This window comes from Solea solea, chromosome 9 (genome assembly GCF_958295425.1).
Source record: "Solea solea chromosome 9, fSolSol10.1, whole genome shotgun sequence".
NCBI lineage: Eukaryota > Metazoa > Chordata > Actinopteri > Pleuronectiformes > Soleidae > Solea > Solea solea.
This window is the reverse complement of record NC_081142.1, coordinates 26,880,225-26,905,173: the sequence shown is the minus strand read 5'-3', so window position 1 is coordinate 26,905,173 and position 24,949 is coordinate 26,880,225. Positions and strand designations below refer to the sequence as shown.

Sequence of the window (24,949 nt, the reverse complement as noted above, 5' to 3'; positions counted from 1 at the left end):
CAAAACAAGTGACAAAGTAACAAGAAGTGCATCTTGTTGTTTTCTGTGGTGAAACAGAAAATTAAATATGTCTTTCTTTCAGGGACAAGGGACTGAAGACAGACTGAGGTGTATCATCTGCAAAGCCAAGGTACGAGTGTGTGTGTGTTTGTAAAGTGACATATTTGCTGATGTCTCTATCTTTTAATCTTCCTGTGTGAAATGTAGGTAGCGAGCATCGCAACCAACAGCATTTAAGTCATTAAACAATAGCTGCATCTCACAAATCAGATTTAAACGGAGCAGATCCATAATACTAATGAGCAATCAGGTCTTTGTTTTGCTCTGTGATTTAGCTGATTTAGCAGCAGTTGTGTTGCTTATGAGATGTAAGCTGTCTTTTATTCCTTATTATTGCAGCAGAACACTCACTGTGTCTGAGGAGGGGAAAATATTACAATATTTGGCAAAGGATAGGAGCCGTGTAATGGCAAAATCTGTATTCGTTTCATGAGCAGAAATTAATCGTGCTTTCCTCAGCTACATTCCCAATGCAAATTTTTCATCAACACATTTTGTCTCGTATTTGCGAGTTTATTTGTATGAAACGGTGGAGCTGATGTGTCATCACAGCTGGGGTTACACGCAGGATAAGGCCGCCACATCACTAACCATCTCAGATTAGGAAGTATGCTGTTGATGTGTTGTATGTATTCATGCTTGCACCGTGGGTCAAAGCAGCACAAGCTGTCGACAGCGGGTTTTATTCATTGTTTTGTCGCCAGCTTTGCTCGACCGTCCGCTCTGGTGTGTGTATGTATGGAAGTGATACACGCTGTAAGGGGGGGAAATGTCACAGTAACTCTGACAACGACCTTTCGGGATTTTAAGATGTTTTAAACATGAAATCATGAAAACACACACGGACAAAACATGCACTGATGAAAGTTCAATGAAGCCTTTGATTGTTTTATTCATCGAGGAATTTCTGGTCATTCATTTGGGGTCAAAAACATTGACTCAGTGTGATGTTGTCTTTTATAGAGGACAGAGTTTCGCTGGTACAGAGTGATGATGATAAGATGTACCAGTGTTGCTATGAGACTTGTTGCAAGCAAACAAACTCTCCTGCGTTGGAGCTGTTATATCTGCTTGACAACTCATGGAGCTGGAAACTAGCCCAAATATGAACCTACACTTTAGCCGAAAACACCGAAAAAATCCACAACCTGCAAACTACCAATATTTGTAAGTGTCTGTAAAAGAAAAGCAAGCCAGAACTGCGAACTATGTTGCAAGCTAATCTCATCTGATAAAAAAAACACAGATTTCTCTTGAAGCTGATGCTAACAACAGCCATCTTGTGAACATCACAACAGTAACACACTGCTAATACGATTAGTGTATTATCTTCCACTCCCTAACTAGTTTTTTCATCAATGTTTTCACTTTTTCATTTTTGGGGCTCTCAAACAAAAGGGTTTGCAAACTAAGTCCATTTTTTTTTTGGTATTTACAATTTGAACTTGAAGTTTAAAGCAACTGTTGATACTGTGACGTCCCAAACTATTGTATTGTGTCAGATACTTGAACTTTAATAACCGTGCGTGCTAGTTTACTGATTTAACTCCTCGCGATATTTCAAGGGAACTTGTGGAAACACTACTAGCAGCTGTCATGCCAACCTGCAGACTCTCCCCAGACCATAATAATGTAAGTCAGTGTTGTTAGAATTTAAGTCATTTTCAGTTTCCCTGCCACTGTTTGGCTGCAGGCAAACACATTTGTTAGTTCCAACCACATCTGCTCTTCTCTTACCTACGAGGGGACATTTCTCGCACTTTTTGCAGCTTCTCCAACTGACTGTTGCACTCGTCTTCATCCATTATACCAATGACATCGCCATCAATTATTAATGGCGAGCAGTAAATGTCCGAGAGACATCCCACTGAGAGACCAAACAGCCGTGGACAGGAGTTAGTGGCAGGACTGGTGATTGCTGCAAGTGGCAGCTGTGCCATTTAGAAAATGATTGTTGGGAAGCTTCTACTGTATATTGATATGAACTCTGCTGCAGTGAGTTAATGCATCAGTATAATAACATTTTAATGTCTGCGGCGGCACAGCCATTTAATATTTGTCCACAGAGAGATGTATATGTAGATCAGCAATGACTATAATGATGATAGTGATAATCATTTGGTCCTGCAATGCTATCACTCTGTAATGCATTACTGCAATCACCCTTGGTTAACATTAAGAGGCTTTAGCTATTAAGACTTTGAGCAAGTATTGCTCATCACACAGTCTCCAGTTTGATGTTCCAGTCGTTTAATTTTCTACCTTATTTCTGTTGTTGTTGTTGTTGTTGATTATGATGATGTGTTTTTCCTGCCTGCTGTTTTCCCTTCTTTGCATACAGGGTCTCAAATGTGGGCCGTTTGTATGAGTTATGCTAATTTGTTGGGGCAATGAATGCATTAATTTCATTAGCACATGGCCTCAAAGCAATAATTACCAGAGTAGGTGTGTCACAAGCAATCATGTTAAAATTTGCCAGTTAATTATTAAGATTTTGTTCTGAGGGACCTGGATTTGACATGAGTCGCCAAAGGGGGGAAGAGAATGAGAGAGAGAGAGAGGGAGACACACACATAGAGAGAGAGGGAGAGAGGGAGAGAGAGAGAGAGGGTATAAGTTAATGCATTCCAGTGGCCGAGGTTAGGTGCCTGTTGTTGAACTCAGTGGGGGTGGCTGTGGCATTGTGGACCTACTGGCATGATTTTTGCATGTTGACAGCTCACATTCTGGACTAATTACTGCAAATAGTAAAGGGCTAGCTGGTGCGCAGTCAATCCAGGAGGGTGTAATTATAAAGAAAAGGAGGTCCAGAGCTGCCTAATGGCCACCGCTCTGCCTTGATTGGAGCACGGAGGGGATGTTGGGTTGGTTGGTTCAGGAGTTGTGAAGGAGGAAGAGATTCCCAGCTCCCTTCCTCGTCTCTGATTAGACCTCATCCAACACAGAGCCGAGGTCAGGAGGACAAGACTGCGTGTTCAATGATGGCCGCTTCATAAAAAAAAAAAAAATTGGTGGACATTGGTTTTAAATGGTTTAAACATCAGAAGTCTAATTATAAAAATCTTCTGTTGTTTTGGTGAGATTCTTCCAATGTTAGAGTAAGAACGAGTTGGCTGTGCAGAAAGTGAGGGAAGAAGAAAATAGCTGAGTGTTATACGATTAAAGCTGTTTGCCCTTTACTATGAAAGTAGTTACCTCATTAGCACCATGAGAGTATAGTTGCTGGTTGTGTTTAGTCATGAGTAAACACAAATAATCCACCGACTAACAGGAGGTAGAAAATTCAATGTAACATTTGGTGTGAAAGCACCTTAAGAAGAACACAGCCTCAAACTGGTATTATGCTGCAGCCTTATGTTAAACATGCTGAAAAGCATCTTGAAAAGTAACTTCTCCAGCTAATGTAAACTAATCAATGTAAGATATTAGTTAGTGTTTATCATATTGGCCAAATTATCTAATAATAATAATAATAATTATGAAGCCAAAGGGAAAAGTTGAGTTTAGGGGCCTGCATCACTGGATGTCACTCTTTTGGAAAGTCCACTTTCTGCATTATTTGTTCAGACCTCAACTCCCATTGTACAGTGAGCTAGAAACTAATCATGAGCGTGTTGGTGTTTGAAAGAATTCTGCTTTGTCATTGTCAAGAACAGGAAATAGCAGCTTCCTGTGGTTTGCTTGTTTTATTCCACATCACAGATGCATATAAAGTGCAGTGAATATCAGCTTAAAAATGAAATGCATGCATGGTTTCTACATGACTCATGCAACTTTAAATCTCCTGACATAGTTGCCAAACCTTCTCCACCCTACGTTGCTCAAGTGTCTCCTTAAAGGTGCCTGTTTCACACTCCCATCCCCCCTTTAGGAGGAAAAAAATGTTAATCATGACTGGATTTTATATGGACAGGAGATTATCCGTTGATTTTGATGAATACAGCAGCTGCCAGGCTCTTCATTTGACTAAAAGCAGGACGTTCTGCTGAGGCCTCTTGTATGTCACTAAGCTTCTGTCAGGACGGAGCTGTGACAGGAGATGACACATGAAAGGAATTCCTCCTCATGGCTTTTCCAGGACAATGAAACACAGCCTTGAGGTAGTGTGTGTGTATGTGTTCCTGTATGGGCATCTCTGTGAGGACCAACACACTTAGAAACCATAGAGTGAGGACATTTGTCTGGTTAGGGTTAGAACTTTAGGACCTGTAGTCCTAAGAAGACCAAACCTGGTCCTAATGAGGCACAACCTAATTTCTGAGGAACTATTTTAGACTTAGAATTGTGGTTAGGTTAGGTTAAGCTAAAGTTTAAGTTCAAGTTTAAGTTTAAGCATTAAGTGGTTAAGGTTAGGGATAAGGCCTTGATAGGCTGTCCAATGCAAATCTTAAAATGGATATAATTATGACAATGTGTGTGTGTGTGTGTGTGTGTGTGTGCGCTCTTCAATAATGGAAACACTACAATGGACTGGCGACCTGTCTAGGGTGTACCCCGCCTTTCGCCCCACGTCAGCTGGGATTGGCACCAGCGCTCCCCACGACCCTCATGTGAAGGATAAAGTGGTAGAAGATGAATGAATGAATGAATACAAAAGGTGTGGTTGGGTACAATGTTTGGCTATATATTGTCATTATATTAAAACTGATTGAAAGCCATGAAGGTGAAAAACATAACCTGAGATTATACTGATCCTAGTCTTGGTGTAAATCGTTTCTTTCTTTTGTGGACAAATGGCAAATCCTTTTTTGATGTAAAGGAAATGTGTGATTCTGTATTCACAACATTGCAGCAACTAGCGTTTATGAAACACAACAATTCTATTCAGCAGATTTCAGCACGAGCAGGATAGGAAGTCAAACACCGATACAACAACACCATATCATATTTGACTTAACTACATCAACAACACTCTTGCAAATACAGCATTCTCTTCTCGTTCTCTGGCCGGTTGGTGAAACATATCTTTCTTGTATTTACAGTAAATATGTAGTTTTTGAATTACAGCGTGAAAACGCTGTCTCGTGCTGTCTAGAGCCGGTGGGTGTTGACAGATTGCGTGAGCTACGGACTTTTAAACAAGGTGGCAAGTCAAATGAAATGAAATACAAAACTAAAAATATACATAATACAAAAAAATAGTTGCCCCATTCAGAGGATGAGATGACCACCAACCCTTTAATTCACAAAGGAAAAAGTAAATCATCCATATATGGCAGTACATGAAACAGACTTACTCTTTGGTCATTTCAACCTTTTCATTTAATCTCCAAGTTCTCCTTGCTTTTAACTGCCATCCGTCCCTAAACACAATTCATTTGTTTAGAAGCTTCTTGTGTGTGATTCAATTAACTTCCCCTTTAATTAGCTTTCAGGCATCCAAACAGAAATTGATGGAGAATTAATAACAGCTTCAGTCGTTCACCACATTGTTTAAAACCTACAAACACACACACACACATACAAAAACAAAGAAATGAAGTCAAAGTCTGTCCCATTTTCCAAATTTCTTTTTGGTACTTTTGATAATATGACTGTGAGGAAAATGTGGTCACACTGACTGTGTGGTCCTCACTCTTGGTATGCAGTTCATCTCTTTGTCAACACTCTGAGACATTTGGTGCAAATCTTCTCCCCACAAAAACACAGCAGAGGCAAAACACACATCAGAATGAGGACGGTATATCTTACTAATTTCCTGCTTTTGCAACAAGATGCCTACAGATTTGATATGTTTACGTCTCTCCAAACCCATCAAATCCATAAATCTGTGGCAAAAGATTAAAAATAGAGTGTGCATTCTTCCCACTTATTTATTCCTGCACTGAAGCACATGTTTTACAAATGAAAAACAAGCCTGTTTCTCTGTGTGTGGGTATGGCTCTTTGTCCAGGGGAAAAAAAAAGAAATCATTTGCAGATGGCGTTACTACTTAGGTAGCTAACAAAGGATGAGTTGTGAAATGGCAGGAAATGATTGCTGCTAAAATTAAGGTTTGAAGTTCACATATCATTAACGGCCACGAAATCAACTTTTCCTGTGACTGTTCTTCCCTCCAGAGTCTTTCTTTGTCTTCAAACAGCGCCAAAGCAATCATTATACTCAGACGTAATGCACCATAATGACAGTCATTTCAGTATCAAATTTTCAAATGTTAGGCCTTAATTCATTGTGGTTAAGTAGCTTAGTTGTAATTCACATTTTCTCCCCTTCTTAGGAGAGTGCTCCAGGAAAGAGACGGTCTAAAGAAGGATGTGAGAGTCAATGTGGTCTTGCAGGAACATTTGAAAGCCTGTCTTCATTTAACTGAACTTACTGTTTCAAATTCACAAGGCCTGGGCAGCATTCATGGTGGCAGCAAAACAAAAATACAAATCTGTCTGTTATTTATCTTGTTTACGTCGTTTCTATTGGTTTCAAATCTTTTTTCTTTTGATATATGCAGTAGGTCCAACATGGAAAGAATTAGCTCCGTGAATCCATCCAGTTTTCAATATTTCCATCCCATCATATGACCATGAAACTGCCATGTGGACTTATCTAAAGGTAAAGCAGAGATACAATCAAAGTTAGGGTCAGTAAGTGTGGGGAAGCTAGCAATAGCAGGCTACAAGCTAACAGTATGACAAAGTTCTCAATCAGTTTACCCCAAAAACAACAAACTTTACTTTGAAACAGTGTGGCACAACATTAGTAGTGTTCTCTTTATAATGATATTTGCTTGTGTAACCTCTATGATGTCAGATGTGACTTCATTGAACAGTTGTAGGTTCTCAGTCATCCAGGTCATAGTCATCTTCTCTAGTTAGCTGTGGGCGACTGGACTTGCTTGAGTTAAACTGAAACTCAACTCGCCTACAGTTAAGTAGAGAAGATAACAAGACATTAAAGGTCCAGTGTGAGGGAATTAGTGACATCTAATGGTGAGACTGCAGATTGTAACAAAAGGAGGACGACTCCTCTCACTTCTCTTTTTCTCAAGTGCGTCAGGGAACTATGAATCTAGACGCACCTCAACGGTAGCAAAGGGTTCCGTCTAGAAACTCCAAGTTAGCTCGTGAGCTGCAAAATCCAAACTCTCCTATCGCGTGCAGGAATGAATTGAAAGACAAGTGTTTATCCCGCCCCTTGGATTGAGCCCTGCCAATTGTGTGCCCAGACCAGACATCTTGACGTAGGTCTGGTTTTCCAGTGGCCTTCACATGTAAAGAAGGAGGATTTTCATATTTCATATTGGCTCGTTTGTCCATTCAGGCTCATGTAGAAACCTGATGATATGGTAGCCTCCATAAAGCAATGCTGTTGCTTAAAGTATACATATAAAAGGTTTTATTCAACCTTTTAAACAGTTTTTATTTTAAATCATTTAAAATGTAATTGAAAAAAACATACTTATGGCTAGTATAAACAGTTTTTGGCATTTCATTTTCTCTTTTGGCTGCTTTCTCTTTGGGGGTCGCCTCAGTGGATGATCCACATATTTGATTTTTACACCAGATGCCTGACGCATCCCTCCCATTTATCCAGGCTAGGAGTACACTGGATGTGGCCTCTGTGGCTGGGGTCAGTGTAGAGTGTCCAATTAACGATGAGCAATGGGGATTGAGTACCTTGCCCGGTGGTACCCCCGCCCTGGGCTTGGTGAGGACCCGAACAGGCAACCCTTCAGTCACAAGCCAAGTTCTTTTTCCGCTTCCACTTGACTATTATAATGTACATTAAAAGAAACGGCAGAAAATGGTGGACTTACAGACTCTAACCTTACATACGGCGCTGTTCATTAATCAACATTTTCCTTGGAGCAGACGCTGCTGCTGACGATCAGTATAGTCATCATAAAGCCCCCCCACAGTCGTTACGCACACCCACACACACACGTATACTCTTCTGCTTCCAAACTGAGCTGTAAATTCTGAGAGAATCTGACACCGCTGCCCGAGGCTTACAGCAGAATGCTAACGAGGCCGCGTCGACATTTCCATCACCACACAGTCGGTCGCACCATACATCAGCGGCTCCGCGCCGAGCATCTCCCAGCGACGCATGGAGTCGCTGACAATTTCAGACGCGACACTTTATTAGCGTCCCTCCCATCTCTGCCGCGTAATGAATGAGGCCATTTAAACGGGATTTACGATATCCTTAAAACTTGATTGCTCAGAATTTCAGAATTATTCATAAGAGCGACGCGTAGTTTGTCACGCGGCGCGTGCTGTTGCGGCGGGAACAAATGGTTTTGTTGTAGTCTTCCAAATGAACTCCCTTTCATCTACTCTTCCAATGCGCCATTTGTATGCACTTCTGTCCACGCAGAGGCAGTAATTAAAGGCAACAAGGCTCAGGTGACAATTGAAGTTGAACCAGGCTGAAGCAGCAGCAGTGGATGCGAATGATGAGGAATACACACACACACACACACACGTATTGTATTACACTGCAACTTTTGCTGAAACAAAGAGTGCACTGTTCACACACAGACCCGAGTGTCGCTCTTAGCTGTTTAGATTTTAGTTTTCTGGGTTTTTTTTCTCTTTTGTTTGTAAGTGAACAAAACACTTAAGGAATTATATTATCTCCCTTCCCTCACATTTCCTTACTTCCACCATGAGAGAGAGAGAAAGAGGCTTCCTCGCCTTGTTACAAAGATTATTGTGCTCACTTCCTGAGGCAGTGTGACCATTCTTTGTGTGCGATGCCCAGATCGTCTCTCAATTACACAAGGATCCCGAGGCAGAGGGTGGGGACGCAGGAGAAGGACCAGTTATGTCCACACAAATGCAGTGTGCACACACACACACACACACACACACACACACTCATAGCTGGGAGGCATGGCTTATACCACAGCCACAGCCAAGAATGAGGCCTCTCTGGATAGATTTACACACAAATAAAACCAGTCTTATCTTGGCCCACATGTGAACGAGAACTGATTACACGGTCTACATTTCAATGTCCAGATTAAATGGAGTCAATTTCCTATATGGTCTATTTAAATCCATTTCAACCTGCAAACACAATGAAACCAAATCTGATATTACTGCTCAGTGAGACCTCAAGTGAGCGCCCCTCGAATCCAATATGAACAGTTGAGGGAGGGTTTTAGAGGTTCAGGATGTGCACTTTCTGGTGTTTTACATCCGCGTCGGTCAAACTGGAAGCTGAAATTTAATATTTTTTATGACATTTTGAAAAATAATATCTACCATGGAAATGTATTCAGATCAGATCCATCCTAAAATAAATATGCCAAATAACCAAAATTACCATATTCCAAAAACTGTTAAAATAAAAGGAAATTATACCAAATATATGTATTCTATATTCAAACCACAATTATTTTGGTCAGGGTAATTGTAACGTGATTTTTTTTTTCTGTTTAATATTGTTCTAAGCCTACTTAACTACTTTCATTACAAATCGCTATCAGTTTTTCATTTTTATCATTTAATGTTGTGCCATTAATAACCACTTTATGTTTAAAATAAAATCATTCTGCAATTAATTCACTGAATCGTGAGAAAGTTATCGCAAAACAAAAACTCTTTATTATCCATTAAGTGTCTTTAATCTAAGTGTGTGTGTGTGGGTGTGTGTGTGTGTGTGTGTGTGTGTGTTTGAAAATCCCACACAGCCACACTGCGATGCCTGAGCAAAGCTCTTGATTAGTTGTGGTTTTATGTTTGAATGGTCCATTTAATGAGGTTATGTATGAGATAAAGGGCGGCTAAAAGTAATCACAAGGATTATTTACTCTTGTTAATTGAGGTTCCATCTTAACACCACAACTAAAGGTTAATGTTCTCTTGGTGGATTATTTACCGTCTCCAGAGGCTGGCCCACTCCACACCCACAGTGGGGGGAAAAGGGGGAGATGCCACAGGTTTTGCGAGGGAGGGGGCATCTATGGCAGCTTCCAATGTGAGAAACTGCTCGTTTAATGCCTCATTTTTAACGAAAACTTCCAAACATTTTCCCCCAGAAAAACAAACCAACTACAGATGGCGCTGTGCTAATTATACTGTATAACAAAGTATAAACTACTGTATATGTAAGGGGTGCACGATATTATCGGCTGATTTGATTCTATGATATTCTTCTATGCTAAGTGACAGTAGCTCAGTAGTAGAGAAAGTCTTCTTTCAACTGGGAGGTTGTGGGTTTGATTCCCAGCTATGCTAGTCTGCATAATGATGTGGCCTTGGCTACATGTGAATGGGTAAGAAAGACACTGCACATACAGTAGATGGACTGTATGAATGGGTGAATGACCATTTATGTGAGCGTCCTATAGAGCTATTATATTGTTTATGTTTATATATTTTGCAGAATTAAAAAAATATATATATCTACATCTGCTTTGACATCCATCCATCTTCTACCACTACAAAGCGTCGCGGGGGGAGCTGTGCCAATCTTAGCTGTTATAAGGCGATAGGCGGGGTACACCCTGGACAGTCGCCAGTCCATCACAGGGCCACACAGAGACAAACAACCATCCAATTTTATAGCAGGGGCCTCAAACTCAAAATGACCTGGGGGCCAGTGAACTTCTAGTCTGGTAAGGATGGAGCCAGGTCATGTGAAAAAAGTCCAACAATTTGGGAAAATTTAACAGTTTAATGATCAGAAATTAAAATGATATCTTGATAATCCATCATGTTGTTGCAATTACAAAGATTTAGGATGACACTGAACACCATTTCAGAGTAAAAGTGTTTTTGATGTATAGCTCAGAACAAACAAACACATTTATGACGTAAAATGAAACTGTAAATAACAAACTGACAGAAATAAAACAGAAACATTAAAACATTAAATCAAAATATACATGTAGACAAATGTAATTAAAACACTAGACAAGCTTATGTATAATTATATAAGTGTAGGGCCACAGGACAGCGACCTGCAGGCTGCATGTGGCCCCTGATTTAGTGTGACCAATTTACCTAAAGCCCATATTGCATGTTTTTGGACTGTGGAAGGAAACCAGAGAACCCGGGGAGAACATGCAAACTCCGTGCAGAAAGGCGCTTGTTCCAACCGGGTCACGAACCCATCTTCTTGCTGCAAAGGCAAGAGCACTAACCACTACACCATGTGGCTGTTGTTACATGAGCATGAGAAATATGACGTTTTTTCAAGACAACTAAACACTTTAATATGTTTAAACAAGAAATAAAATAGAATTTACATCCGACATTCATTTCAACTCCAAATTAAGAATTGTTGAAGTCGGAGTACGTTGGATATGGAATTGTCTTTACTGTCAAGCCTTCACAAATACCGTCCAACCCTCATTTCAACAACCAAACTCTCTGGAAGCTCAGGATGGTCACAGCTCATCACTGCTCCTCTGCTCTCCTTCAACTAACCACAGATTATTTCTCCATGCACGTGTAAATCTCAGAGCAAGCTTTAAAGTGAATTGAAAGGTAGATGTGAAGTGACATGGGGTGATTAATTCTGCCGCTCTCAAAATGACCTCTTACTTACTGTCTTCATAGGGAAGCTGTTTTAATAGACTTTCAATAGTGATTAAAATTACAGAAAATATCTGAACCTGCAGGTTAATAAAAATGGTAATTTAACTAGTATCTGATTTAATTGACTCTGAAGAAGTACTTAAACGTGTTTGCACTCTGGAAAATCTACATGGCTCAGCGGCAAAGAAATTGGAATATCCAGCTGTCAAGATAATAAATTTGACTATTTCATCACTATAATCTTCAAACAATCTCCCTTTGTGCTTCTCTCAACTGCTCGCTGCTCGTGTCATCAATCACCTCCATATCTGCAGATGTTTCACGTGTTTTAAAGTAATTGTACTAAACTCAACAGAACCCACAGTGTGGTGATAATCCACTGTTTTTTTTTTAGCCTTTGTGGATTCAAGATTTGGAAAGTTTATCTCAGACTTCAACCAACATGGCAAACCATCGCCACCCAAATCACAATCTCAGTCATGACAAGCGAAACTAAAACTTCATTTTATGGATGTTATTTTGGACATATATACATATACTGTATCTGAACTAAGAGGTTTGAAATATTCAGGAAATTTGTTTGAGGTCCCAAAAAACCTTGCCCCGCGACCAATCTGTGGGTCCTGTCCCAGTCCTTGAGAACCACTAATATAGAGAGCATCGTTATTTGTTTTTTTTTACTCAAAGTTGTTCAGTGCAACTATGGACCCCATGTTATTGTATTGTCGTTATGTCATATTTGTAGTTGGTTGTATCATTTAACTACATGTATAAGTATTTATTTTTTATTTTTAATGCATCTATGTTTATCACAAAGGCTGCAACTAACACTTATTGTCACAATCAAGAAATCTGCTAATTATTGAGTTGTTTTGTCCATCCCAAACTTTAAAATGACGATGTCCTCAAATATCTTCTTTCATCTAAAAACCAATATAAATTCAGTTTTAGTGCTGGTTTTAATTTTATAAAAGTCGCCCGTAAACAGATTAATAGATTATGTGAAATAGTTAGCGATTTATTAAATAATAATTGATAAATCATTGCAGACTTGCTGTTCACCGTTTTTATGTATATGACAGTACATAAATGTTTTATGAATAAACAGTCATACTTTATAAAGCCTTTATATTTGAGGCATGTTAAACATAATTATTTGTACAATGAAATGCTTATGTGAGAAATAAATAACAAATAACTTCTTCCAACATGGTTTGGTTTCCCAGGTCTGTGGTTTGGTTTCCTTCGAGGTCTTACACAAACCGGATAATTAATTCAGGAGTAAAATTTCTCTCTTCTTCTCTTTTTCTTTCTCCATTTCTTATTTATATGATGCCAAAAATATGCTCCCAGGACTATCATTTTTCTGAGGCTGTTTGTAAAACCCCAGCACGAGGAGGATTTATCTTCTTGACCCGTGACACAAAGACAATGAGCAGCACAACAGCGGCGTCCAACTGGGAGGACGGAAGGGAGGGACACTGCCCCCCCCCCCCCCCCTCCTCTGCTCTCCTTCTAAAGACAGAATCATGTTACAGGTGCACAGACTCATTACTCTTGTCCGCGTCAACTCTCACTGCTTTTCTCCAAAAGCCTGTGCATGTGTGGAATTAGTGTGCGGTAGAGCTGGGATGATTTGCTTTTGCCGATATTTAATTGTCTCTTGCAGGGTTTGAACATGTGCTGGGAGTTTTCATTTTGTGGTTTCAAAGTTTGAAAAGTGCATGAAAAACGGTTGAAATTGCAATGTTTCTATTTTCTTCACTTAATAATTAATCATTTGTTTCCATTTTGATTGGCTCATTAGATATACATGCTGTAAAGATTAATTAATTATTAATCATGGATTTTAAATAATATCTGGGTATTTTTAGGCTAATCAATATATAATAATATTACATTTATAATATCTATTGTATTTCACCAATTTATTCAATACAATACATGTGATGGTTATATATATATATAATATAATATATATACATATATAAATATATATACAGTATACATATATGTACATATATACTGTATATATACATATATACATACAAAAATAATTAAAACTGAATATTTCTGGTTTGTGGACAAAACAGATTTGAGAACATCATTACTTTGAGGTTTTGCTAACACAGATCAATATTAGATTGATTCATCGATTATGAAAATAATGATATAGATATGTGTGAGTTAATAAGCAGGTGAACAGGTGTTTTCATTTAATTTATAATAATTCTGCTACCATGAAATAAAATATAATATAGAATATTACTATCTGTATACCAACAAAATAAATAAATGTTTTTTTAAAATAAATGTTTTTGAGTATGTGTGTATAGGTATAAATGCATGTTTTACCACACATGTAAGTAAGGTGCTGGACAAAGGTTGATAATGGACCTTAAAAGTGCTTGAAAAGTGCTTGAATTTGATCCTAGGAAAAGGTGTATGAAACCAAGTATGATTGATACAATTTATATTGTGATTCAGATTAATTGTAATTGTACAAGCATTGAAATTCACTAGTATCGACATTTGTGGTTCTGATCTCCTCAAACCAATCGTCCCTAAACAAAAACCCATGAGAAAATCAATCCACATCACTAGGGATGAGATCATATGATACTCAAAATCAGACAAATAAATATGTAAAATCTGATACAATCCAGAGAAATCCTATATAAGGTAAATGTTTGTATTTATAAAGCACTTTTCTGGTCTTGATGACCACTCAAAGCTGCTTTAATACAGCTTTGACATTCACTCATTCACTCACACATTCATACAGCACTATGTGCAGTGCATTTTCTATCATACCCATTAAAACCCATTAAAACTCAGGAGCAACAGTGAGTTAAGTGTCTTCTCCAAGGACACATCGGCATGTAGGGTAGCGGAGCCAGGAATTGAACCCACCACCTTTTGAGTTATGTTGTGAGCTGTTTATTTCTTCTTTGTCAGAGAAGAGACTTTAAAAGGTCTAAAATGACTGATATCGGTATCAGCAGATACTTGAGTTTGTATCACGTTCAGTCAGTCTGACATTTATCCGTACAGAATGGGACGCGGCACATCTGCTCTCCAGGTCTCCATCAGCGATGACAGAGGCTAAAGTGTATCAACAGTGTATGTCAGGCTTTTGCGTAAACTGGGGACTTTGGTTATAAAATGGTGTTGCAGAACTCTCAACTTTTTTAGCTGTGTGTTTTTTTTCACCCCAGGGCAAAGGCTAATGGTTTACTCGCTCCCCGACAGGCCCTCAGGCTCCAGGTAGTCTCACATTGTCAAGCTGCTCTCATTAACTCCTATAACTGCAGCAGAGAGGAGCGGCAGACAGTCACATTCTGGAGGACTTACAGGTGCAAGTGCAAGACACTGACAAGCTGAGTTCCAGGCTCAGGTGCACACTGTAAATTGGTGCTCCTGTTTGTTTGTTTGAGTTTTGGCAAAGTTTGACACACGTGGATTACTGTATGTTTAAGTATTTGTGTTCATGCTGAAATCTGACTTTCTATTTGCAATTATGAAAAAAACAAAACATTATTAGTTATATAATGATAATGCAGAGTATTAACATACAGTTTGTTTGTAATATATCTAAATTTGAATTGCGCAGAAGTCACACATTAGAGCTTTTTCTTTTCTTTTTGTTCATAAAGGCGAGCCAAGTGAACTTTGAACTGTGACGTATTTCATCAGATTGTCTGGGTTGTGCTGAAAAAAAGAATATGAGATGCTCTATATTACACATTCTTATACCCTCTGTATGTACTGTGTGTTTAAAAAGGCAGCCAGAATACTTGATTACTTTTAGTAATCCTTTAAGTTTTTGTTCTGTTACATTATATCTATTAATATCCTTCTATTATCTATATATTATTACATAGATCCAGAGAGACAGAAGTTAATTGGAAGTGTGTTAAAGATTGACACAGTGGATTGTGAGTGGACGAGGAGATCGGTGCACTGCCTTTCCAGCGGTGATGGCAGCATCTTCTCCTTTTCTGTCGCTTCCTTGCAATCAGAAGAAAGTTTGTGCTCTGGCTCCACGTAACCATTTGAGACAGGAAGTGATTTCTGTCGTCCAGTTTGTTTATTTTCTTTCTACTACTTGTTTTCACGGGGCGTGGCCTGTGACTAGAAATACATAGGCTAGACTAGATATAATATGGAAACATGCAGATCAGATCTGACCACAGTTGGTCAGGAAGATCACATTCTGACTTGATATGCTTACAAATCCCATGTGAGCTGCAGTCTAAACAAGACCTTTGAGGCCTACGGGGTTTATATTCTTTTAATTTGCCGTTAATGTATTCTGGCCCTAAACTGTTTAGTGATTTGTGGACTAGCAGCCGGACATTAAAGTCTAGTCTATTACTTACTGGCCTAGTGTAAATGTGAAAATGAGAATTAAAAATTGGGAGGTCCTGGAATGACTGAAAAGAGGCAGACTCCTCCTTGTGGCACCAAAATAAATCACTGGGACTACATGTTGGCAATCTGGACAGCTAAATATTGCCAAATTTTTCCCAATCCTGTTTATCTTTATGATGGACCTTATTTTAAGAGATCACATATTATATTGTTTCCCCCCTAACAATGTTAAAAACAACATATCATATTGTTGCATGCACAGATCTAAATCATTCATTTAGCATCGGTTTGACCTGAAAATGTCCTGTGCTCCCTCACAGTCACCTGTTCCACTCGTTCACCCATAATCCTGATTAAATATATAATGATCCCTCTCCACGCGACAGTGTTTGAGTTGCTGGACCATCGCTCAGAGAAATATGCACGTGTACCTCCGCAGGCTGAAGAGTGAATGATCGACTGTTAAACCAACATTTGTTGGTCACTTTGTTCATCTTCTCATCTCTTCTTATGAACCTTCCAGCTGACTCGCAGATAAAGAAGCAGGAAATGAACACAACGACACACAACATCTGTACAGGCCTAATCAATGCAGTCTATGCTATGAATGATCTAATAATAGTAACAATATTTCTGTGTCGGCCCCGAGGCATAAGTGACCTGAGTGTCTGCTCACCAGGGGGCCCCCAGTAGGGTGGGTTCAAAAACATTTTAACATGTTCAAGAGACACCTTTAGATATATTAAGATAAATAGTGTTTATCTCCACTTGTTTGGTTTGATTTTTTTGTTGAATATTGCACATTTAGTGCACATTTGCACATCTGTTCTAAGTTTTAAAAACAAAAGCCAATGCAACGTATTTTTCCAATTCCAGTTTAGTAAATTCACATTCGGATGAAAATGACAGCGTCCCCAAACCTTTGGTGATATTTACTTTAGTTTCAAAGATAAATTTGACTCTACTCAGTTTCATCATTCTGTTTTGCATATATTCTATTTTGTCACGTTCGAAAAAAAAAACCATACCAAACTTAGCACAATACATTTAAAGAAGCTAACATTAGCGAACGCAATGTCAAAATATTGTGTCTTTGAATTTCTGATTTCTCATAATTGAGGTTACGGTTTGAGCAGTTCTATGTAGGAGCTATGGCAACAATCTTTTTTTTTTTTACTTGTTTTTACTTGTGATTTTTATTTATTTATTTATAGTTAATGTATATTTTTATTTTCCCCATTTCCTACATGACTTCTCAATTATCCCTCAGAGGAGGCAGAGTTGTAAAACGTATTTATTGGAGCCGTGTGAGGAACTGCAGCACCAGCAGGATTTACATTAGCCCGTGCTTGCCCTCATCAAACATTTATTTATTTGTTTGTTTATTTACTTTTTAAAGGAAGCCCCCAGGGTTTAATCACACAGCCCCTGACACTTTCTTGGGCCTAGAGTGAATCATTTGCAGAGATAAAGGGTCACTTAATTAGAATCAGCTTAAATCAAGTCTTAACTAATAAAGTATGCATTAGGGCTGCAATATATGTGAATAGAATTGTTTAATTGCAAATATTTTCAGTTTCCTTTGCTACTGTATGACCCTAAAATGATTAACTTTAACATTTCTGGACATTGAAATGTTGAGGTTTGGGTAACAAGAGTGAATATTTTACACAGTTTCCTGCATTTTAAAATGGAACTGTGCATGTCTGGTCAATTCCTCCACATCTCTCTACATAGCTCCCCCTACAGTACAGGAGTACATATTTTTCCGACAAGACAGTAAACATCCATCCATCCACTGTTTTTCACATTATACACTGTTGTAAAAACTCACAGCTGTTTTCAACGGAGCCGACAAGCCCAAGCCTTGCGAGGCCTGAGACTTTGTGAGATCTCCTGATTCTGAGGACCCCGGGTCAGCGGCCTTGATCTTGCGAGGCTGGTTTTCTGCTAACAGACAGTAGAGGGAGTGGAGACAGCCTCCAATTTAACCATCATGAGGACTCTGAAGCTGTAACATTAGGGTAAAAATCCTGCATACTCCCAGTGTTCTATCAGTTAAAAAGGTAATTGTGAGCTGACTATCCTGAAGATTCCTTAAAATGGAGTTCCCAACTCTGAATTTAGTTTCAAGAGAACTGCAAACACCAAATGCTGATGAAGGATCTGTGTTGCATATTTTATTTTTATTTTTTTCCATGTACGAGTTCAATTCGGATGAAAGGAAAACTAATTTAGCTGTGAAAATGCAGTTTCTGGTACTAAACCCTGAACTTCCATTTTTGTCAACTCCTCTTTTCAATTTCAAATAACAGTGTTAACATTTTGCAGCCATGCAACACATTTTTTTTCTCTCTCTCTCTCTCTCTTCTCTTACTTTGTGCTTGTTGAGTTTGAAAAGATTAGAGAGGGGGAATAAAATGGTGCATCATAAACTGGCTGCAGGCCTCGGGGCAACAGTGTCTGCTCTAAAGCTGGATAATCTCGTATCAGTGTGGCACGTTCATTTAGCTTAAAAGATAGCAGCGTTTTAGAAGCACCTCCTTAGGTTATTATGAAGCTTTTCACTCTCAAGATGATAAATTCATTCTGGCACCTGTGTAATTTACTAATGACATATGAGTTTTAGCCTGCGCTGACTGTGAGCCGGTGAGAAAGAGGAATTACAGTGCACGGCAGTGCACGGCCTTTGCACAAACCAGCCCCTGACGTATGTTTCCATCAACAGTTAAGTCTCGACTACGCCATTACGTTACTGTCTTTGTCCCAGTATACAAATACTAAAGGGGGATTGTTTATTGAATGAAGCATGTCGGACTCTGCTACCATTATAGCTAACTGCTATTATGTTAGTCAGCTGGCGGTCCACACAAAATGGATGCATAGACTACTGCCATGGTTCTCAAACTGTGGTACTTGTACCACCAGTGGTACGCAAGTTTCCTCTGGTGGTACCAGTACTTGGTGTTACTTCGAGAGCTCAATATTTAACCACTGGTCTATTGGTTTGCTGGTGGAGCAATCAAGGAGTAAAAATATATCATATAGCCACCAGGGGGCGACTTTGCTGGTTACAGAAAGAACTTAATTTAAGTGGAGGTCAATAGGAAGTTGAGCTTATCTCCCTTTTAACACAAGTAAACATTGTGCAGAGGAGTTATTGGTCTCAATGTCATGTAAAGTTGTTGGTCTTCAGTATCTCATGATGTGGTTTTATTAAATTACATATTAAATTATTAAAATAATTATAAATTATAATTAATTATTAAATATTAAAGCAAATGACATCTGTGAACTTCAGTTCAGCCAAATCGCGAAATCTCAGTGTTCCAAAACCGGAGTTTAGGTTATTTTGGGTGATGTCACAAGTGGTTTCCACTTGGTAGTTATTTGTGCTAGCAAAGTTGCCCACTTTAAGCTAACACAATTATCAGTGTTGTAGTGTATATTGTCACTCTAGTTTATCCCAGGGCAACGGTGGTAGTAGTACTGTCGTCTTTCAACTAGAATGCTGTGGGTTTCATTCTGGGCTCCATCAGTGTTAGACTACATGCTAATGTTTGGTTTGGTGCACTTTTTTGCGTTTCCATTAGGAATAGTATTATAATACCCAACCTCAACCGTTCCATTATTTTGCCACCCGAGTAAAATTGTATGGTCAGGGTGGAGCTAGACGTCTCCACCCACGACAGTTTCTTCAGTGCCTTGACGTCTTGTTGAAACAAACAGCCACAAAGCGAGCAGGAAAAAAGCTGCTGGATGTCCTCCATTGTTGTCCATTTTGTTGTTGTGTGACGACAAATTCTGGCTCAGCAAAGAAAATTACAAAGACTGGCTTGCCCAAGATCCCAAGGACAATCATTTGGCCAGATGCAGTGCGTGCTGCAAATCAATGAAGGTGGAAGCCATTGGTCAAGTGGTTGCCCTCCCATCTTAAGATGTGTCAGCACATTCAGTCCTTGAATTTGAAGGAATTGGTCCTGGAAAGTCCTGGATTTCACAAAATCATTGCAAATCACATCTTTGGATCTAATTAACTTGAGTATGATGATGACTGTACAATGTTGACACTGATTGAAATATTGAAGTTAAAATGTAGCAGCAGAAAATTTGCATAGGCTATATTTGGTTGCAAGGCCTTGACAACTGTAATCCGTAAGCCTCTCAAAGAGCCCAAACCAGTGGGCAGGGATATGCACCCTTTTAACTTGTTAGTGGTTAAACTATTAAGTCAAACAACCATATCAGTTTTGGTTAGCAGCTAGTTTGTACCATGTCTGTTAATTCATTCAAATTGAGAAATTCAAGCTCCTCAACAGTCAAAAAATGCACCGCTCTGGATTTGGCTGTTTTTCTCGCTATTGTTTTCCTCTTCTTTGATACAACTTTTGTTATTTCCGGGTCAAAGCCTGGGGGACACTAACTGAGAACCACACGTAGAACCCTTAGCCCAGAAGTCAAGTCAACGTTATGGTCAATTTCTATTGCATATACATGACATACTAAAGAATTGAACAAGTGTTTCAATAGGCCCCTACGGTGCTAAAATAGAATCTTAAAAGATAAAGATAAAACAATGTAGAATAATGCAATTGTAATTCAACTCCCAATCACACAATCAGGGTGTGTTTATCTAATTTTGAGAATTTCGATTTAGTGCAATTTCAGTCTAATTAATTTATGTATACATATATATATATATTTTTTTTTAATATTATTTTTTTGTTAATGTGATTCGTACAATTTCAAGTTTTTTTTTCTAATACCATTTTAATAAACAAACTTACTGAGGCAGAACCTGATTTGGTTGTTCTTCTTTAATTAGGTGTGGGTTTTTTTTTATGAACAGAGATCATGGAACAGCCTAGGGAGAGGGAGATTTAATTAAGGGACACTGATGAAAGCTCACAGCTCTCACAATCTCCCAAAGTGTTTCCTCTGATGTTGCTGCAAAATATCCTGATGACAGGTGGTGCTGGGGAGGAGTTGACATGGCTGTGAAATAGAATGATTTGGATTCATTCTCACCATGTGTAGGTGGGAAAAGTGTTATAGGTCCTCTATTATATGTCGCTAAACCCCATTTAAACTGGTTAATATATTCAGTTTAAATACACAGACTGCGAGGGAGAGTCAGATTTTAGGTGTGGAAACATAAAAAAAAATGTGATTGCATATAAAGGAACTCTGACGGTCGGTGAGAATGTGGAGACGTAACAAGCAGCTTTGCAATTAGCAAGTGCAGGCCTGCCACATTGTCAAATGCCCTCACGCTCTGTCTCTGCGATAATTGTCACAGCCCCTCTCCTTTATTACAATCTGTCACGGAGTCAGCCATATTCATTATGAATTCTTATCTGCTTGTGCTTTAACATTTACCAGATGGCACGTTGGTATCAAAAGCTAATAATGATGTAGTAAGGAAATTAAGACTTTATCAAAAGACACTTAAGAATGTTGAAAAAAAAGGCAAATTTTAAACCTACCGATGCATCAGTTCATTCTTTTGTGATCCCATCTGGGAACATGTAAAAGGTGAATCATCCAATCTCCTACAGATTATGCAAATGACTGAAGAGATCAGATCAGATATGTTTGTATGAAATTGGATTTCTCTTTATGTCAAAACTCAGATTTTGACCAAAGGAGATTAGTTAAGCTAAACCCGATTACAGGTCAGAATCCTCTGGTATAAAGGCTATACAATGTGTAGAGTAAAGATGTTAGAAGAACAAGAGCAGCTTTGCAGAGTTTTAAACCTGTGAGATATTATTCACCAAACCAATTCCCTACAAAGGGATTCACCTTTGCCACATGCTGCAGGTGCACCAGTCTAATTAATACTTGTACAGAACATCTCTCCTTTATAATAGAGCAAGAAGCTGGAAAGGGTGAATATTAATCAACACATGAAATCATGGGATTTTTTTAAAGCAGAAAAAAAAAAGATAGCTAATTTTAATTTGGTTGGGGTTAGTCAAGAATTAGTTACTGAGATGCCTCCTAAATATCTCTGTCTTTAGTGAGTTCAAGTTATCTGAGCACTCTCCAATAACTGGAGAAGGGATTCCCATGTCAACATGCCTTGATCACAACTACAAGGAGGTTGAGGGACATAGTATTTCTATTAACTGGTCGAGTCATCCTCAAGTAATTAAAAAGCAAATTATAACAGCTCATGTGGTAAATTACAATGGAAAATGTTTGTAAAAATAAACTTGCTAATTCCTCTTAGGGTTTTTTGGTTAGCAATTATGATTGACTTTTTTTAGGATTGTTGATAGCTTGTTACCTTCAGTTAACCAAGAAAAGACTTTGACAGGGAAAGAAGGCCACGGCTTATTCACAAGACATGTTTTCCATCAACACATGCTTTTTACTAACCAATAGTTTAGCAGTTTATGCTACAAGAAGGAGATTCAATAAAATGTGTGGTGCATTTAGCACATCCCTGATTTTCTTTAACTGTTTCCTTCAAGATAACTCATTAACTCATTACTGGTCATGGTGTAAACCTTTAGCATGGTAGATATTACATTAATAAGTGCAATTTTCCCCTTAATGAAAACTGGAGATGGCTTATATTTTAGTGGGAACTGTAATAATAGTGAATAAAGAGAGAAGAAAACTAGCATCAGGGTTATTAGCTTGGTTTATTTCTTTTTCTGTTATTTTACTTAACAAGAAGAGTCTGTGACAGGGCAAGGAGACAACTTATTAACTAATCAATATTTTACTTTATGTAATATATTATTATTTCCTTCAAAGTGACTTTCTATTGGTCATGGTGTAAACCTTCAGCTTGGTAGCTAAAAATGTCATAATTGACTATTACGCATGGTCTCTTTATTGGTTTCAATAAGCCAGCGTGACTACTTCCGTTAAGCTGTCAGCCAAAGTCTGTGTCTGCAGAGGTTACCAAGAGTGTTCAGCGACAAACTATAGAATTTAACGGAGGCCGAACACAGAGGGATGCAGTAGTGCTCTGCTGTTGTCCCCTCACAATGCTGAAAGTAAAACGGCGTTTTCATTTTAGGCCATATTTAACTCACTCACTCAAACTACTAATTGCTCTTTAATTACATTAAATAATTTTCAAAATGTCAGAATTGTTCTATATCTCAAACACTAACCAATGAATTGTATCTGTTAAAATATTTCTTGCGTCACATTTAGCCGCATTAGCTTAGAGCAAGCTAGTTAGCGTTAGGCTAGCAGTCCAAACAACCTGCCTGCTGCTGGCATGTTAGCTCACAGAGGCATTTGAACCCGTTACAAAGCAAATAAACTTGAATGTGCATCTGTAAAGCTATCCTAGCTGGTGCAGGAAGCTGGAGTTTTAAAAACTGAAGCAAATGACAACAAATACATAAATAAGTGAAACGGTGAAAAATAAAAACTGAGGCCTCAGGCTATCTGAGGTTGAGTATGACATCAATCTGCTGAACTGATGAAATTGATGTTAAATCTATCAAGACAGCAGGGAACGTAGAGGATGTTTTGTATTTATAGCAAACACCATAAGCAACAAATCAAAAATGGGAGCAGAGGAGGAAACATGGAGATTAATATGATAAAATAAAAGAGGGTAAATTTAAAATAATCGCCTCTCTTATACAAGCCTGTTCCACGGCTTTCATGCATACTGTGATAGCACCATTAATCTTATCTTAAAACACAAGTAAAGCTTGTTGTTTATGTGTCTCTCTTCTTGAAAAGTAGGCCCAGAACACGAGGACAATTTCAGCAATGAACAATAAATAGCCGAGGAAATGAGGCTCATGGGAACAAGAGGAATGGTCCTAGATTTTCCTCCCTTGACGACATCTTGAATAGTTCAGGAGTTATGTGCAAAAGTTGTGGAAGATAATGTCTGGTGACATAGACTTGTCACATTTTTCATCCACTACTATCCAGACCCATTGCATTCTGATCACACCTCTTCAAGGCAGATAACTATTTCCTCAGGATTAATGTCCCAATTTCTGCATCCTCCAACACATCACAGTTAATGACCTTGATTTAAATCACAAGAAGGTATGTAGGAACTCATATTACTTCCAAACAAGAAAATAGATCAACCTTTAGTGTTGTTGTTTTTTTGTTTTTTTTTTTACGTCCAGCTCTGTGCTGTGCAACTTCTGCCCTGCAGCTATTAGTAGTATGATAGGCAATCGCCTCCACTCCAGCTTTGATTGATGCAGTGCTGGTTTTCCAGGATGGGACACCCCACTCATGCATATGATGTGTGTGTTTGTTTGTCCTGCATTTCTTTTTCAATTTCAAATTCTAATACTTTTTTTTGCATTTGCTTTTTAATTGCAGGAGCTTAAACCATACATTTAATGTTGGTTATGTTGCTTGATGATAAGCATGGAGGATGAATTAATGCTTCTCTCAAGCTTATTTTCAAAATGCCTAAGATGATGAAATCCCCTAGGGATTAATAAAGTGTTCTGATTCTGATTTTGATTCTGATGCTGATGACAATACACAGAAAGTGTCAAAAGTCAAGGAAGCCCACTAATAGGCTTATACATGATTTTAGTCTCAGAGGGGATGTGCACACACACACACACACACACACACACACACCACCTCCACAAAAAGCACGTTTTCTCTTTCTCTTGATTTCACACATACGAAATTCACATCCACACATTTACATTGGACGGCTGTCTGCAGTTATTTTAATCCTTACTGAAAAAAATGTATTAGAACGAGTATAATTTCAACAATAATGTGCAACTCCATCTGGGAATGAAACTTTTTGTATCTGTATTTATATTTATAATGTAGGGAGCAACGTACAGCAAGGCAGTAAAATTCTTTTTGGAAAATAATTTGCTTAGAGCTCTGCCCAGGTGTAAATATAAGTGTATTTCATTTCAGAGACAAAATAGCTTTTACAGCAACTCAAATGACCTTGGGGGCACCAAGCATGTAATCTGGTCAGGAGGAGTCAAGTAGAAAAAAGTCCAACTTTTTTGGAAAAAAACTATTCAGCAGGGTTGGACAATATGAACTTA

General features: G+C 38.5%; 1 protein-coding gene across 1 annotated transcript in view; it reads left to right on the top strand.

The window, feature by feature from the left end:
* Positions 1 to 24,949, top strand: part of LOC131465137 (uncharacterized) — a 79,688-nt gene that overhangs the window by 16,095 nt on the left and 38,644 nt on the right. The window contains exon 3 of the mRNA XM_058637503.1: positions 83 to 130. Coding sequence (XP_058493486.1) covers positions 83 to 130 — 48 coding nt within the window. The remainder of the gene's footprint in view (positions 1 to 82; positions 131 to 24,949) is intronic.